The following is a 17387-nucleotide window of genomic DNA, read 5'->3' as shown; positions in this document are numbered from 1 at the left end:
TTCGTCCCATGGGAGTTGTGGTTTTCCCGTTTGCTTTCTCCTGGAGAAAGTGTCTGCAAGTTGCGGCTCAGTAACGATTGCAAAATCCACCTCATAAGTTCCTTGCAAGTAAGATGTGCAGAGTGAGACTGCGAGGCACCCTTTCTTGGGTACCTTTAAGGAACTCTCCCATGTCATTCCAATTCAGAACCGTTGGAGCAGGGTTGCCTGGCTGCAGCCGGCCAGGAGTCATTGCTTTGTTGGAAGTGAAGCGCGGGGGGCCAGGAGGGAGGGGACCAGGGCAGGTCCCAGTGGGAATCCCCCCTCCCTCCAAGCCCTTTTTTTTTTTTTTTTCCTCCTATCTATTTCCCAGAGACTCAGAGATTAATTAGGTCCCCAGCTTCCAAAGAGAGGGTCAGGTATGTTTAGAGATTGGCCAGAGAAGCAAGGCACAGAGGCTTCAATGTGAGCGAGCAGCCTCCCCGGGCACCAGGCACGAGGGAAAGAGGAGTCTCCAGGATCCCAGGCAGGTGGGCGCTGGGCGTCTGGGCCACTAGGGATTGGGTGTATGGAGCCACAGTCCTGAGTTCTGATGCTTGGGTACAGGAGTTAGGTGGGTTTTTTTTCTTTCTTTCTTTCTTTTATTCTTTTATTTCCAGAGTAGTTTTGCTTCTCGTGGCAAAAGGAGTTAGGTATTTGGGGGAGAGAGAACTGGATTTCTAGGCCCCTGATAGTAAGGAAAGCTGGAAACATGGTACTGGGTCCCAACAGGAGTGGGTGCTGGGATTTGGGCTACCTGGGTCCATGAGAACATTTAAAGCTTAGGGTTAGGTGTTAACAGGCAGAGTCCATTTCTTGGTTCTGGATCCTGACTCCTCATTTTTGCTTCTACAGAATGTCTCAGGAGAATGACACATGGAAGAAAGAGTGAGTGGGCAAACAGATGGGTAGGGGTGGGGAGTGGAGGTGGAAGGGTGGTACTTAAAGCTTATTTATGCCCCCAGGCACTCAGCTCTGGCCTCATAACCATGTTTGCTGGTTCAGCACCAATTAGCCTTGCAGGAAAGGGTAGGGGACCTGGACTCCTGCATCCTAAAGAGAGGGGGCTAGGGTGGAGATGTCTGGGTCTCAAAGAAGAGGGCCTGGGGACCCCCAACTCCTGAGTCCTGAGACAGGAGGGGCCTGGGATCTCTGATTCAAGGCTTCTGGACAGACCAGTGCCGAAAGAGCTTCAGAACTGGTGGAGCAGGCTCAGGTTCTGCACCGTCTATGACCTCACATGTGCTCAGAACCCAAGCTGGGCAGGGGAAGGAGGGTAGAGGGAGAGGTTGTTGAGCAACCTAGGTGCCCTGCTTGCTGTTACTATGAGCCTGCATCTCTCTCAGGATCCTGGCGGAAGAGCTTGCCGCCTTGAGACTGCAGAAGCTGGAACAGCAGGTACTATGCCCAGGAATCTTGCCACTCCCACTCTTCCGTCTTCTGGGCTTCCCAGGAGCCCCATCCCCAGGACTTGCTCTAGGACTCTCAGCCCATGTTGGCTCTCTGCACCTCATGTTGGGAAATGAGAAAATAAGACATCAGGATCTCAAAGGAGCAAATAAACCCTGGTGATGAGACTCCAGAATTGCTAAGGAACAAGAGTTCTAGAGGGCAGGACTCCTAGATCGGGGGGAAAAGAGGGGGTTGGGTGCCAGAACTCTTGGATCTGAGGGAGGAGGAGCTGACAGACCAGGGGCCTAGACACCTGGGACCCAGTGGCGGAAGGGGTTCACGAACTCTCCCACCGATGCAGGCTCTTGCTCTTGGCCCCCACGCCCCCTTCTCCTGCTCCCACAGTGGCGGCTGTTTGAGAAGAAGCAACGACGGAAGCGCCAAGAACCCCTCATGGTTCAGGCCAATCCTGATGCTTCCCTGCGGCTCCGGCGACTGTGGCGGCCGGAGAAGCACCTCCGGAATGATAGCGGTCAGCAAAGGCTCCCAGGGCTCCTCGTTAGCCTGGAGAGGGCTGTGTGGGAGCTGCTGGGCGAAGCCTAGTGGAGCCAGAAGGGCGGAGCCTAGTGACGCCCTGGGGCGGGGACGTGGTAGTGGATGGGGGCGGGCCCTGGCCGAACCCCTGGAGAGTTGGAGAGCAGGGTCTGTGGGGGCCCGGGGCGGGGCTTGTGGGGCTCGGGGGCGGGGCTAGAGAGAGCACGGGTTTGGGACCCGCTACGATGGGGGCGGGGCCGAGAGAATCTGCGTGCAGAATGGACAGAGCTTGGAGGTGCAGCACAGGCGAGCTGGGGACCGCCCGGATATTGCGGAGGCGCGGGGTCCAGGGAGTCCTGGGTGGGGCCAGGTAGAGCCGGGGGGCGGGGCTAAAGTGATTTACAGAAGTGTCTGTCTTGGGATTGTTGTTTTTTGGTTTTGGGTTTTTTTGAGACAGAGTCTCGCTTTGTTGCCCAGGCTAGAGTGAGTGGTGTCAGTCTAGCTCACAGCAACCTCAAACTCCTGGGCTCAAGCGATCCTCCTGTCTCAGCCTCCCGAGTAGCTGGGACTACAGGCATGCGCCACCATGCCCGGCTAATTTTTTCTATATATATCAGTTGGCCAATTAATTTCTTTCTATTTATAATAGAGACGGGGTCTCACTCTTGCTCAGGCTGTTTTCGAACTCCTGACCTCAAACAGTCTGCCGGCCTTGGTCTCCCAGAGTGCTAGGAGTACAGGCGTGAGCCACAGCGCCCGGCCTCAACTCTTGCTTTTGTACTTTATACTTTATTAATTCTGACTTTGAGCAGGCACCTAACCTTTATTTATTTATTTAGCGTATTATGGGGGTGCAAGTGTTAAGGTTACATATATTGCCCATGGCATGGGATTGTTTAATCCCACTACAATTTAATGAGAGAAGGGCCAGGAGCGGAAGCACACGCCTGTAATCCTAGCTACTTGGGAGGCTGAGCCGTGAGGATCGTTTGAGCTCAATAGTTCGAGACCAGCGTGGGCAAAATAGGGGAGAGAAAAAAATTAGTGGCTGTGCTTGTTTGAGCCTTAGGATGGAGTTTGGTCTCTGGGGGGAGTCTTGGCGATTTGGGCGGTCAGCGAATTGGGGACCTTATCCGGGAGCGCAGTGAATGAAGGGGCAGATCTCCTCTCCTTTGCTTAGGACCAGAATTTGTAGATTGTTTTCAATGGGCCTCCCCGCACTGTCTTCCAGGCTTTGAGAACCCTTTCCTCCAGGAGAGCGTGCCAGAGGCACATCTGAGCTGTGGTGCCTGCAGTGTCCCTCGTGCTATGACCTGTGGCGGAGATGGCAGCGGCGAGCGCGGCCCCCTGGCGTCGCCAACAGAAGCAGGTAAACTTGAGTACTTGGACTGCCTGTATCCCAGAACCGCTCCCACCAGAGCCCCAAGAGTTTGGGACCTTTAATCTTTGCTCTCCGAAGGACTCAGGAGTCCAGGACCCCAGCCCCTCCTTCCTCACAGCAAGGAGTTCAGGTCCTTCAGCCGCCTCCCCCTCCAGCACCCAAGGACCTGAGCCTCCAGCCCTTCCTTCCACAGTACTCAGGAATCCCAGCCTCCAGCCCCTCCCCCAATCCGGGTTCCCAGACGGTTCAGATTCCGAGTTGGAGGAAGTCTGCATGGAGGATGTGTTCGTGTCTCCCACACCTGATAAACAGCCTCCCAGAACTCGACGCAGGGGTTGGCTGGCCAGCCAAGAACCTGGTAATTTTGGGGGAGTTCAGGGTGATATCTGCTTCCCTGGTCCATGGGCCAAATCCTCCCCCTTTTAATGGTACCAGCTTTATTGAGTCATAACTCACATACTATATGATTTACTCATTTAAAGTTTACAATTGGCCAGGTGGGGTGGCTCATGCCTGTAACCCTAGCACTTTGGGAGGCTGAGGCAGGAGGATCGCTTGAGCTCAGGAGTTCGAGACCAGCCTGAGCAAGAGCAAGAGCAAGACCCCGTCTCTACTAAAAATAGAAAAAAATTAGCCAGAGAATTAAAAATATATAGAAAAAATTAGTCAGGCGTGGTGGCACATGCTTGTAGTACCAGCTACTCAGGAGGCTGAGGCAGAAGGATAGCTTGAGCCCAGGAGTTTGAGGTTGCTGTGAACTAGACTGATGCCACGGCTCTGTCTCAAAAAGACTCTGTCTCAAAAAAATAAAAAAAATAAAAATAAATGAAGTTTACAATTCTGTGGGTTTTAGGATATAGTCATCCCTCTGTATCTGCAGGACATTGGTTCCAGGACCCCTGCAGATATTAAAATTTCCAGATGCTCAAGTCCCTGATATAAAATAGCGTAGTATTTACACATGACCTAATCACATACTCATATATATATATATATATATATATTTTATATATATATATATATATATTTTTTTTTTTTTTTGAGATAGAGTCTCACTTTGTTGCCCAGGGTAGAGTGAATGCTGTGGCATCAGCCTAGCTCACAGCAACCTCAATCTCCTGGGCTCAAGCGATCCTTCTGTCTCATCCTCCCAAGCAGCTGGGACTAGAGGCATGCGCCACCATGCCTGGCTAAATTTTTGTATATACATTTTTAGTTGGTCGATTAATTTCTTTCTATTTTTAGTAGAGACGGGTCTCGCTCAGGCTGGTTTTGAACTCCTGACCTCGAGCAGTCTGCCCGCCTTGGCCTCCCAGAGTGCTAGGATTATAGGCATGAGCCACCACGCCTGGCCCTCACATATATTTTAAATTGTCTCTTGCTGGGTGTGGTGGTTTGGGCCTGTAGTCTCAGTGACTCAGGAGGCTGAGGCAGGAGGATCACTTGAACCCAGAAGTTTGAGGTTTTAGTGAGCTATGACCAGGCCACTGAACTCCAGCCTGGGCCACAGAGTGAGACCCCTTCTCTAAAAAAATAAATAAAGAAATAAATATATGTATATAATCTGTAGACTGCTTATAATATCCAATACAATGTAAATGCTATGTAAATGGTTATTATACTGAAATTTTTTTTTCTTTTGAGACAGAATCTCACTCTGTTGTCCAGGCTAGAGTGCCATGGTGTCAGCCTAGCTCACAGTAACCTCCAACTCCTGGGCTCAAGCGATCCTCCTGCCTCAGCCTCCTGAGTAGCTGGGACTAGAGGCATGTGCCACCATTCCTGGCTAATTTTTTCTATATATTTTTAGTAGAGACGGGATCTCGCTCTTGCTCAGGCTGGTTTTCAATTCCTGACCTTGAGCAATCCTCCCACCTAGGCCTCCCAAAGTGCTAGGATTACAAGCATGAGCTACCAAGCCTGGCCTGTATTTTTTTCTTATTCCAATAATCAGTAATGCAATATTTTTAAAATTTATATTATTTGTTGTCTTGTTATTAAAAATTTTTTTTCCCCAAATATTTTTTGTCAGTGGATGGTTGAACCCATGGATATGGAATCCTCAGATAGTGGGGGCTGTCTGTATGTACAGAATTGTGCAACCATCACCACAATCAATTTTAGAACATTTTTACCACCCCCAAAAGAAATCCTGTACCATTTAGCAGTTGCCTCTCTTCCATTTCCCTCTGGCCCCCTCCAACCACTAATGTAAGTTGTGTCTTTTACGATTTGCCTGTTCTGGACATTTCATGTACCTGGAATCAGACAATACGTGTCTTTTGAGTTTGGCTTCTTTAGCTTAGAGCGTTTTTAAGGTTCAACCATGTTGTAGTATTATCAGTACTTCATTCCTTCCCTCCCCCCTTATAATATTTCATTGTGGTAACATTTCCTTTTAATTATTTTTTTATTTTATTTTATTTTTTTGAGACAGAGTCTCGCTTTGTTGCCCAGGCTAGAGTGAGTGCCGTGGCGTCAGCCTAGCTCACAGCAACCTCAAACTCCTGGGCTCAAGCGATCCTCCTGCCTCAGCCTCCCAAGTAGCTGGGACTACAGGCATGTGCCACCATGCCCGGCTAATTTTTTCTATATATATTAGTTGGCCAATTAATTTCTTTCGATTTATAGTGGAGATGGGGTCTCGCTCTTGCTCAGGCTGGTTTTGAACTCCTGATCTCAAGCAATCCACCCGCCTCAGCCTTCCAGAGTGCTAGGATTACAGGCGAGAGCCATAGCGCCCGGCCTTAATTATTATTATTTTTTTTTTTGAAACAAGGTCTCATTCTGTTGCCTGGGCTAGAGTGCTGTGGCATCAGCCTAGCTCACAGCAACCCCAAGTCCTAGGCTCAAGCGATCCTTCTGCCTCAGCCTCCCGAGTAGCTGGGACTACAGGCATGCGCCACCATGCCTGGCTAATTTTTTCTATATATATTTTTAGTTTTCCAGCTAATTTCTTTCTATTTTTCTTTTAGTAGAGACGGAGTCTCTCTCTTGCTCAGGCTGGTCTCCAACTCCAGAGCTCAAACAATCCACCTGCATCGGCCTTCCCAGAGTGCTAGGATTACAGGCATGAGCCACCGTGCCCGGCCACATTTCCTTTTATTCTCATGATATAGCCAATAATTTCAATGACAGAACTCTTCATTATCACCCCAAATTCCTCCTCCCCCATTTTAGTCCCCCAGTCTCTCCATTGCTCTCTCTGGGACAAAGAAAAGGGAAAGACTCTAACCCCTCCCTGTCCTTGGGGAGTCAGAAACTACTGTCCCTTGTAGACTCTCATGGGCATGGGGGAGGAGGAGGATATGGCAAGTACAGGTGCTGAATGATGAGTAGAGACTGATTTCTAGCCTTCTTTAGCTAACGCTGATGACTTTGTCCCAAACTCCTGCGACCCAGATGTCCTGAGCTCTGTGTCTGGGTTTCTTCCACCACTTAGGGGCCAGTGTGGAGGAGAAGAGTGAATCCCAGGATGTTGGAGATGAATACAAAGTGCCCAATGTGGGACCAAACCCTGGAATGGATGGTGACCTGGGACCAAACTCTGCAATGAATGGTGACCTGGGACCAAACTCTGCAATGAATGGTGACCTGGGACCAAACCCTGCAATGGATGGTGACCTGGGACCAAATCCTGCAATGGATACTGACCTCAGAAAAAACCCTGGAATGGATGGTGACCTGGGATCAAATCCTGGAATGGACGGTGACCTGGGACCAAACCCTGGAATGGATGGTGACCTGGGACCTGGAAACTTGACCTCCCACCAGGTGGAGGGAGGCACAGCTACTGAGGATGTAAGAGGAGGGCTGGCCTGGCACCTCTGGGGAGGGTGGGGCTAAAATTCTACAACCCGAGTCCCTTTTCTTGGTGGACAGAAGCACCCACAGCCTGTTACGATCGATCGATCGATCAATCGACCCGGCTAGCAGAGGCTGTGTGTGAGTGCCATTTATCAAATCAGAGGATTTGACTTGATGTTGGCATGGCCATTAAAATGCAGCCCATGACCTCGGGAGGGAGCAGAGCATTGACAGGGAAGGCCCATCAGCAGTTACACTGGTGTTGGTGAAAGTGCAGTAGAGGGTTTCGCTTGGGATAGATCTGGGCTGTGTTATGTTATCCAGACCAAACCAACACCGTTTGGAGGAATGGGCAGTGTTCGCAGAGAAATTCTCCAATTGTACGTGGGTGTGGCTGCAGAAGAAAGCAAATAGAGCTGGCCAGTCAACAGATGAGGGCTTGTGGGTGGCCTGACTGAGATGTTTGATCAAAAAGCAGAAAACATGGGCTAGGAAGGCGTATCCCTGAACTGGCAAGGCCAGTCAGTAGTTGGCATGGCTGGGGCCAGTGGCTGTCCCTCAACTTTTTTTTTTTTTTTTCTTTTTAATCTGATTTTGTGTGCATGTCCTTCAACTTTGAATTTGGTGCATGGGCTAGGCTGAAGACCTGGAAGAGAAGAAAGAGGAGTCGGGGTCTGCAGAGACCAGCTCCCCAGCACCAGCCGACCAGGAGTTAGCGAAGGCCCTGGAAGGCAGAGTTGGCGTGGGCACCATGGATGTGTGGAGCATGTCTTGCCCGGCACCCTGCACCCTAGGCCGTCACCTGGGCGAGTCCATGGAGGCGTACGTGTTGCGGCCGGTGCTCCCGGGCCTCACGTTGCAGTGCCTCATCAGTCGCAATAAGCACGGAGTGGACAAGGGCATGTACCCCTCCTACTACCTCTTCCTGGAGGCGGCCGACGGCCGGAAGGTGCGGTCCAACCCATCTGGGCCCGAGGCCCCACAGCCTCATACAGCTAGGACCTGCCAACCCCAATACCAAGTCCTGTCATTACCAGAACTAGAATCTTCTCCCGACAGAGCCCAGTAGTGTTGCTCTTACCCGTCCCATAACCCAGTACTGCCCACTCTAGAGTTGGGCCCGCCTTTCTCAAGGCTAGGCCACGTCCTCTCAAGTATCCAAAACTCCACCCCTTCCAGCCCCCGGAGGGGTGTTATTGGTCCTTTATTGGTCCAAGCCTGGACCTCACTGAGCCTTCTTTGCTATCTCACCCCATCCAATCCTGGAATAAGCCCTGACATGGAACCAAGCCTCGCCCCTCACGGATTTTCCGTTCCAAAGTCAAGCCACATCCCTCTCAGTGTGGCCCCCTCAGCATACCTTCTCTCTCCCAGGAAGAGGCTTTTTCCCTAAGCAGAGCCAGAGCCACTTTTCCTAGATGAAAGACCTCCCAAAGTCCTGCTGCAATGTTGCAAGAGAGGCTGCCCCTCATTCTCCCAAGCCAGGCCCTGCCTGTCACATTCAGGCTCTTCCCTGCGTGGCCCCAAGCCCCAACCCCAGACGCATTGGCAGAAGGAATAAGGGGGAGATGTTAAGATGCGAAGCTCTGCTTTAGGACCCAGCTGTTGGCTGCCTTTAGCGAGAACCACGTCTCCCAGCAAACCCTGGGATGCTTGTTGTGTTATCACCTGCTCTTTAGTCATGGGACATTGGGTTTCCTTATGTTTGGACTCCTAACTGGAGCCAGATGGCAGAAATCCGTTCTGATGGGCTGTTCCTCCCATCCACAGCCCTTCCTCCTGGCTGGGCGAAAGAGAAAAAGGAGCAAAACCTCGAATTACCTCATCTCCATGGACCCCATAGACCTATCTCGGAATGGGGACTACTTTGTGGGCAAACTCAGGTGATGTGTGGTGAGAAAGAGGTAGCAAGGAGCCTGGGGGGGCAGGAAGGGAAAAGGGGACTACATTTCCCAACAGGCCACAGACCACAAGTTCCACCTGCTCTAGGACCCGATGGGTTTTGGAGTTCTTCAGGTTGTACACCCACGGTGGTTGAGAGTAGAAGTGCTGAAAGTTTTGGAGCACAGGCTGCCATTTAAAACATTTAACTTCTTGTCTGGGCACATGGCTCATGCCTGTAATCCTAGCGCTCTGAGAGTCAAGGTGGGAGGATCACTTGAGGTCAGGAGTTTAAAACTAGCCTGAGCAAGAGTGAGACCCCATTTCCACTAAAAAAAAAAAAAAATAGAAAAATTAGCTGGATATGGTGACATATGCTTGTAGTTCCAGCTACTTGAGAGGCTGAAACAGGAGTATAGCTTGACCCCCAGGAGTTTGAGGTTGCTGTGAGGTAGGCTGATGCCACGGCACTCTAGCCCAGGTGACAGAGTTAGACTCCGTCTAAAAATTAATAAATAGGCGGGGTCAGGTGGCACACACTTGTAATACTAGTGCTCTGGGAGGCCAAGGTGGGTGGATCCTTTGAGGTCAGGAGTTCGAAACCAGCCTGAGCAAGAGCGAGACCCCGTCTCTACTATAAATAGAAAGAAATTAATTGGCCAACTAATATATATAGAAAAAAAAAATTAGCCAGGCATGGTGGCGGATGCCTGTAGTACCAGCTTCTTGGGAGGCTGAGGCAGGAGAATTGCTTGAGTCCAGGAGTTTGAGGTTGCTGTGAGCTAGGCTGATGCCACGGCACTCACTCTAACCTGGGCAACAAAGTGAGACTCTGTCTCAAAAAAAAAAAAAAGCCGGGCGCGGTGGCTCACGCCTGTAATCCTAGCACTCTGGGAGGCCGAGGCGGGCGGATTGCTCGAGGTTGGGAGTTCGAAACCATCCTGAGCGAGACCCCGTCTCTACTAAAAATAGAAAGAAATTAATTGACCAACTAAAAATATATATACAAAAAACTAGCCGGGCATGGTGGCACATGCCTGTAGTCCCAGCTACTTGGGAGGCTGAGGCAGGAGGATCGTTTGAGCCCAGGAGTTTGAGGTTGCTGTGAGCTAGGCTGACGCCATGGCACTCACTCTAGCCTGGGCAACAAAAGTGAGACTCTGTCTCAAAAAAAAATAAAATAAAATAAAAAAAAAAAAAAAAGAAAAAAAAAAAAAAAAGAGTGAGATCCCATCTCTACTAAAAATAGAAAAATTAGCCAAGCATGGTAGTGTATGCCTGTAGTCCCAGCTACTCAGGAGGCTGAGGCAGAATAATTGCTTGAGCCCAGGAGTTTGACGTTGCTGTGAGCTAGGCTGAAGCCACGGCACTCTAGCCATGAGATAGACTAAGACTCCATCTCAATAAATAAATAAATAGGCCAGGTGTGGTGTCTCAGTCTTACGATGAGATGACTTGGGAAAGCACTTAATGTACAGCCAAAGAGTCACATTTATTATTATTCCATCCACTCCCCTCCTGGAGCAGATCCAATGTCTTGGGCACCAAGTTCACCATCTTTGACAATGGGGTGAATCCCAACAAGCAGAATTGCTTCTTGCAGAGCCCCCACATCAGACAGGAGCTGGGAGCTGTGTGTTATGTGAGTGTCCCAGGGACGAGAGAATGGGGCAGGATGGTGGGAAGGAGCCAGGCCAACTGGAATATAATACTCTCAGGAGACCAACATCTTGGGATCCCGGGGCCCTCGGAAAATGACTGTGATCATCCCAGCAGTGGACAGCCAGAACCAGAGAATCATCTGTCAGCCACAAAACGTGAGTCCTCAAAGTTGGAAATCTCTGGGTCAATGGAGGAGGAGGGGCCCGGAGCCCATCCTCCTAGATCCCAGGGGATGATGGGGCCAGTGGGTTAAGGTCACATGTGAAGCCTGGAGGACTTTGTCAGATTTGCATGGAAAAGCTGACTGGTCATAGGTTAACCACGTCCCCTCCTTTCATCTTCTAGGCACAGGGGTCGATACTGAGTCGCTTCCACCAGGGGGCCATGCAGGAGCTAATCCTACTGAAGAGTAAAACCCCGTTGTGGAGCGAGGAGAGCGGTGCCTATGTGCTCAATTTTGAAGGTCGAGTCACTCGGGCCTCAGTCAAGAACTTCCAGATTGTGCAACCGCATAATGGTGAGCTCCTGGGAACCAGTTTACCTGGGTCAGGGGCATTGAGCGGAGGAGAACTACGTCTCCCATCAGCCACTTGAGCGTTTTTGCAAGCAGGGCAGATGCCAGGCTGTTGCAAAGCTTATTGGGAATTGTAGTTTACACCACCCTCAGACGGTTTCCCAGCTTTGAGGGCACCACACATCCTCTTAGAAGTCATAGTTCTCGAAGCTCAGAGGCGGGGAGATGAGGAGGTCTGACTAAGGAAGGCTTATTACCTGTCTTCCTCCTCAGCGGAGTACCTGGTGCTCCAGTTCGGCCGTGTGGCCCAAAACGCATTCACCATGGACTTCCGTTACCCGCTTTGCCCGCTCCAAGCCTTTGCCATCTGTTTGTCCAGTTTAGATGGGAAGCTGGCGTGTGAGTAATTCAATAAAATACCATCCCTTCACCGGTTTCTGTGCCCGCTTATTTGGAGAAAGGGCCCCAACATGCATTCTGTTGCACCATCTTAATAACCACCAACACTTAGTGGGCAGTGTCTACCCTTATGGGGTTCACAGGAGATCATGGGAAATGGGCCTTGAACAACGAAGAAGGCAACATGCTCAAAAAAGCACATTGAGCCACAACTCTGTTGGACCAGAGCAGGGCAACTCTAAAAAAGTGACTTTCATACTACATCTGAAGAATCAGAAGGATCTAGCTGAGCAAGAAGGGTACCGGGTGGGAACACTAGGCAGTAAGCGGAGCTTATTCCAAAGGTATTAAAGGTGGTCGAGGCTTGGTGGTTTTGGGGAAATGACAGGATAGTATATGGCAGGAGCTGGGGAGTCCAGTAGAGTGGTGCAGGGTATGAGACTGGCCATTTGGCCCACCCTTGTTTGAACTGTACAGATCCCTTCATGGTATAATTTATATCCCGTTGCCTGTAACTTGGATGGGTGATTGAAGACGTGTAGTTGAGAATGAGAATAATTACGCTACTAGCTAACACTTATATAGCACTTATTTGATGGGCAATCTTTTAAATTTTAACTCCTTTGGGGCTTTGCCATCCCATGAGGTATGTACAATTGTTAGCCACACTAGCGATAAGAATACTGTCTATTCTCACCAATGTTGATTCTTTACTGAGGCAAAAATAATAAATAAAAAATTGTAAGAAATAATTTTTAAAAATTATTTAAAAAAAAGAAAGAAAACTGTCTAGGCCGGCACAGTGGCTCACACCTGTAATCTTAGCACTCTGGGAGGCTGAGGCGGGCGGATTGCTTGAGGTCAGGAGTTTGAAACCAGCCTGAGCAAGAGCAAGACCCCATCTCTACTATAAATAGAAAGAAATTAATTGGCCAACTAATGTATATAGAAAAAATTAGCCAGGCATGGTGGCGCATGCCTGTAGTCCCAGCTACTTGGGAGGCTAAGGCAGGAGGATGGCTTGAGCTCAGGAGTTTGAGGTTGCTGTGTGCTAGGCTGATGCCACGGCACTCACGCTAGCCTGGGCAACAAAGTGAGACTGTCTCAAAAAAAAAGAAAGAAAAACTGTCTATGGGCCAGGCACAGTGGCTCACACCTGTAATCCTAGCACTCTGGGAGGCTGAAGTGGGAGGATCGTTTGAGCTCAGTAGTTCAAGACCAGCCTGAGCAAGAGCGAGACCCCGCCTCTACAAAAAGAAAAATAGAAAGAAATTAGCTGGAAAACTGAAAATATATAGAAAAAATTAGCCGGGCATAGTGGCGCATGCCTGTAGTCCCAGCTATTCAGGAGGCTAAAGCAGGAGGATCGCTTCAGCCCAGGAGTTTGAGGTTGCTACACCTGTAGGGGATTGAGCCTTAATACTCCAGGGAGGCACAGACAACTGGAGCCCAGCCTTTTCTTTTTAGGGATCAGGGACTCAAGGCTCCAGCCCCCTTGGGGAGATAATTGTCCCAAGTTTAACCAGCCCTTAAGTTCAAAAGGAGCCTCAAGACGAGAGGAGGCAAATTAGATGGATGTTGGGAAATGTAGTTTATCTCTATTGAGGTGCTTGCCTTTGTGCTCCTCTCCCTCCAACCTCCTCCAGGACCCAGGAGTAGGATACTGTTCATTCTGACACACAAGGAGACGTTGCTTACTACAAATCAAAAGGTTTTATTTCTTATATAAACTGACACTTAAAAATAGTTAATAATAAATAACACGCAAACCAGTTGGTCTTAGCCACACTCCCATCGAGGTCCAGGCTAGGAGCTGTCTGTGGCTTGCACCAGGAGGGGGGGAGAGGGTGTGGCCACTGCATGGCTCAAGGGCGTGGCCTGGATGGGGTTGTAGAAGGGACAGAGGAAGATGGCCAGGTCTAGGTAGGGGCAGGGTTGGAGTTCAGAGCAGGAAGTGGGTTCCCGAGGCGTGCCCAGGCTCTGGCCCGGGCAGCAGGGGTGAGGCAGGGGCCCAGCTCCTCCTGGGCCTGGGCGATGCGACGCGCGAATCGACTTCGGTCCCGGGCAAGCTGCTCCCAGGGGCCCCGGCGGGCGGCCTGGGCCGGCCCTGCCCAGACATACAGGAAACGGACGGTGACCTTCTCAGAGAAGCGCACCTGGGGACAGACAAGCGCAGACATGGAGACACAGGGATGCAGACACAAGATGGACACCACCACAGGGTTCCCGATGGGAGGGAGGCACAAAAATGCTTGCTATCTGGTTATCACCTGCCTGTCACAGTCACAGGATTTTCCATGTGACTCACTGAAGGTACAGGTGGTTCCCTGGGGCTGCCGAGTCACAGCTGCTCCCTCCTCCCTCCTCCCCTTAGCCTCTTACAAAGGATTGCATGACACTGGACACGGCCCTCCCAGCAGAGCTCACATGCAACCCTCTGCAACCCACGGGACCCAGGAGGCCCAGCTCCCGCCCCGCCCCGCTAAGACTCAGAGTCTGGGCCCTCACACCTACCTTTCTGGCCTTTAGGGGAGTCTCAGGGTCCGGGTCCCGAGTGGGGGTTTCTGAGAACTTGAGCTGCCTTTGCAACCGGAGGGGCAGCTTAGGAGGAGACCAGGGAGGTGGTGGCTTCTCTCCAGGTACATAGATGGCCACTCGGAAGGGGCAGGGCTCAGCTTCTCCGCATTCTTCAGTGGCTTCCTCTTCCTCTGTCTCCTCTCCAGGTCGATACATCCAGGCCCTGAGGAGGGCGCTGTGGGACCCAAGGGAGGGATGCCGGTCTGAGTCAGCTGCTTCATCATCTTTGTCCTCCTCCTCCTCCTCTGTGTCCTCCCCTGGCCGATACACCCAGGCCTTCAAGAAGGGGTTTGTGGGGGGAATAGCAGGGGAAGCCTCAGCTTCTCCCACTTCCTCAGCTAATTCTGAATCACTTTCTTCTTCTTCCTCTTCTTCTTCTTCCTCTGTGTCCTCCCCTGGCCGATACACCCAGGCCTTCAAGAAGGGGCTCATAGGGGGAGTAGAAGGAGAAGCCTCAGCTTCTCCCTCTTCCTCAGCTGATCCTGAATCACTATCTTCTTCTTCCTCATCTTCCTCTTCCTCCGTGTCTTCCCCAGGCCGATACACCCAGGCCTTCAAGAAATCACTGGGGGGGGAGATGGGAGAAGGACCCTCAGCTCCTCTGTCTTTCTCAGCTGCTCCCAAAGCACCATCCTCATCCTCTTCATCGTCCTCCTCTGTGCACTTACTGGGCTGATTTTCCCAGGACCTGAGCAGGGGCCTCTGGGCTGGGACCGAGGAGTGTGGCTCTGGCTCAGCTGCTTCCTCGAGAGCCACTTCATCCTTGTCCCCAGACTTCTTTCCTGAACAGAACTCCTGGGCCTTAGGGTTGGAGCCTGCAGGGGAGGGGGAAACGGAGGTCTTCCTGGCTTCCTTACTTTCTCTTCTTTCTTCCTCCGTGGCTTGATCCTCTTCCTCCCTGGGGCAGTACACCCAGGTCCTGGGCTTGGGTCCCGGAGACAGGTGGGGAGTTCTGGGGGCTCCATTGTTTACAGCTTTCCCATCGCCCTCCCTGTCCACTGCCGCACAGCGCGCCTGGTGTGACAGAGGATAAGAGGACTCGGTCACCCCGTCGTCTTCAGCAGCTCCTACTTCTTCCAATTTCTCCTCCCTGGGGTTCTTATCTGAACCTTGCAGGGTTCTTATCAGAAGGCCGGGGGACAGGGGAGCAAGCTGGCCATCTGTAAACGCACGTCCCTGCTCTTTAGGGACACTGGTTCTTCGTTCCTCATAATACTCGTCATCATCGGAAAATCCCCAAGCTTCAAGAAGGCAACTCCTGGTTTTCAGGTTGGCTGCTTCTCTGTCCTTTTTTGGGGCTCCACTGTCTTCCGCCTCCCCTTGAGCTTGCCTGCCCCGGGGGACTTGGTGGCCTGCCAGTGGAGCCTTGGCTTCTCCTTCCTGGCCGGCTTCTACCTGATCCCCTTCTGTTACTGCTGCCACCATCCATGGCTTTGCAGGTCCTGGGCCCCTCACCAGGCTCCAGGCCCGGCTAAAGAAGCCCAACAGTGGGTACAGGAGGGAGATGGGGTGGGAATCCCTCCAAGGGACGGCCTGATGGGGCGCTTGGCCTGGAGCCATCTGTTTGGGCTAGAAAAAGGGTAGAAAAAAAGGAAATAAAGTTTAAGAGCCATTTAGGGTATGGCATGTGGGCATGACCATGAGTCATAGCAACAGATATAATAACAAATAGTAACACAAATACCGGAAATAGCAACAAGGGAATCCCTCTGTGCCCTAAATTCCTTTCTGATCCAGCCACTCTCATCTCTGTCCCTGGGCTCCCTTTTTTCTCTGTCCTTTCTCAATACCCAGCAGTCTGCCCCGCCCCCCTGCTCCCCTTCTTCCTTGGATCCAGGAGTCCAAGCCTCCAGTCCCCTCTTTCCTAGGGTCCAGAAGTCCCAGCCCCTAAAACCAAGAACAAAGGTCTTTTACTTGCTTCCCTTGGGACAAAGTCCCAAATTCTCTCATCCTCCTAAGGATTGACACAGCAGGCCTCCATCACCTTCCTCCCTTGGGGACTCAAACATTCTGACCCCTCACCCCATGATTCCTTCACTGGGGATCCAAGCAGACCCCTCCTCCCTCAGGCTCGGGACTCCGGGCTCCAGGCTCCCAATCCCTTCATCCTAAGTCCGGGCCCCCAGCCCACTTCTCCAGACCCCGAGACCGGGCCCCATCCGGGCCCTCCCCAGACTCACATGTCCAGGCTCCCCCGCCCCCCTTCCTCAGGACTCAGGAGTCCGGCCTCCTTCTCACTACTGACCAGGAGCCTGGCCCCGGCCCCCAACTCCCCGAGAACCCAGGCGTCCCGACCCCTCACTCACCGGCTGGGGACTGCGCGTCACCCCGGGGGCAGGAGCGCCGGCTCGGGCTTCCAGAAGCGATCACGGGTCCGGACGGCTCGGGAGGACAGCGCGCTCATCTCGCCCTCAGGCGTCGGGCTCCGGGGGACTCAAAGTAACACCGGCCTCGAGCTCGATCGCGACAAAAAGGCGCGGGGTGCTGCGGAGTCTCGCATGTAAACAACTGACCTGGACCGGATGCGATTGCCGCGGACGTCGCCCGCAAGGCTTTTATAGCCCGCCGCGTCCCGCCGCGCAGGAGAGGCGTGGTTTGGAAACGACACCACGAGGGTGGAACGGAAAGTCAGACGGGACTTCTCGCGGAGATTCCGGGCTTTGTGACGTCACGGCAGCGTTTCAGAGCAAGGTCGAGTCCCCAAGCGGACGAGCTGTCACTCAGATGCGTGGCCCTACCAAGCCGCGAGCCAACTCTCTCAGTCTCCTCGGGGCAAATGCCTTCACGCCCCGATTTAGCCGGCAGAGCCCCCCAGCCTGGGGTCTCCCACCTTCACATCCGGGCGCTTTTCTCCCCAGATGGGAGGGTGTCGTTGTACCCATTTCACAGATAGGGAAACAGGCTTGCAAAGGACACTTGCACGAGATGGTTCCCGGCAGAGTCCTGATTCCCTGCCAATGAGAACAGCAATGTTAGCACCACGAAGGCAGGCACTTTGCTTGACCACGGCTTTCTTCTCGGTGGCCACGACAGTGCCTGGCACGTAGTAGGTGCTCAACAAATATACAGTGCGTGGCTGCTAAGCAGAAAGTTCCGGTTCCTTCCCTGTCACACTCCTGCTTCAGACTTATGCAAAAGTTCTGCTTATGCAAACTGAAATCTGACTGGGTGGCATTCTTTGGGGGAAGGGGGTGGCAGGGTTCTGCTATGAGTTCCAGGCCC

General features: G+C 52.0%; 2 protein-coding genes across 6 annotated transcripts; one reads left to right on the top strand and one right to left on the bottom strand.

Moving 5' to 3' along the window:
• The first annotated feature begins 159 nt into the window (after positions 1 to 159).
• On the top strand, positions 160 to 11624 carry TULP2 (TUB like protein 2). Of its 5 annotated transcripts, none has more exons than XM_012754257.3 (13): positions 161 to 505; positions 874 to 906; positions 1365 to 1416; positions 1816 to 1942; positions 3176 to 3313; positions 3519 to 3683; positions 6768 to 7126; positions 7770 to 8081; positions 8903 to 9015; positions 10541 to 10655; positions 10732 to 10830; positions 11021 to 11192; positions 11463 to 11624. In XM_012754257.3, the coding sequence occupies exons 2-13, from the start codon at positions 875 to 877 to the stop codon at positions 11594 to 11596; spliced, it is 1818 nt and encodes a 605-aa protein (XP_012609711.2). In that variant the 5' UTR covers positions 161 to 505; position 874; the 3' UTR covers positions 11597 to 11624. The 5 variants fall into 5 exon arrangements, with proteins under 5 accessions (XP_012609714.2, XP_012609713.2, XP_012609711.2 ...); XM_012754256.3 differs by having other exon boundaries at positions 161 to 509; XM_012754260.3 differs by lacking the exon at positions 1816 to 1942 and having other exon boundaries at positions 160 to 505.
• Positions 11625 to 13282: 1658 nt separating this feature from the next.
• Positions 13283 to 16719, bottom strand: PPP1R15A (protein phosphatase 1 regulatory subunit 15A). Its single transcript, XM_012754248.3, has 3 exons — positions 16472 to 16719; positions 14103 to 15734; positions 13283 to 13744 (listed from the first exon to the last, which is right to left on the bottom strand). Exons 2-3 carry the CDS (start codon positions 15723 to 15725, stop codon positions 13508 to 13510), a joined length of 1860 nt encoding a protein of 619 aa, XP_012609702.2. The 5' UTR covers positions 15726 to 15734; positions 16472 to 16719; the 3' UTR covers positions 13283 to 13507.
• Positions 16720 to 17387: the final 668 nt, after the last annotated feature.

This window comes from Microcebus murinus, chromosome 16 (assembly GCF_040939455.1).
Source record: "Microcebus murinus isolate Inina chromosome 16, M.murinus_Inina_mat1.0, whole genome shotgun sequence".
Lineage (NCBI taxonomy): Eukaryota > Metazoa > Chordata > Mammalia > Primates > Cheirogaleidae > Microcebus > Microcebus murinus.
The sequence above is the reverse complement of the archived record's forward strand: the minus strand, read 5'-3'. Positions and strand labels throughout refer to the sequence as shown.

Excerpts from the sequence above, each read along its gene's own strand:
- TULP2 (XM_012754257.3), top strand. The coding sequence starts at position 875 with ATGTCTCAGGAGAATGACACATGGAAGAAAGA. Across the intron at positions 1,943-3,175 it reads GCACCTCCGGAATGATAGCG|GCTTTGAGAACCCTTTCCTC; the intron begins GTCAGCAAAGGC and ends ACTGTCTTCCAG. Across the intron at positions 10,656-10,731 it reads AGCTGGGAGCTGTGTGTTAT|GAGACCAACATCTTGGGATC; the intron begins GTGAGTGTCCCA and ends TAATACTCTCAG.
- PPP1R15A (XM_012754248.3), bottom strand. The coding sequence starts at position 15,725 with ATGGCTCCAGGCCAAGCGCCCCATCAGGCCGTCCCTTGGAGGGATTCC. Across the intron at positions 13,745-14,102 it reads CTCCCCTAAAGGCCAGAAAG|GTGCGCTTCTCTGAGAAGGT; the intron begins GTAGGTGTGAGG and ends GTCTGTCCCCAG.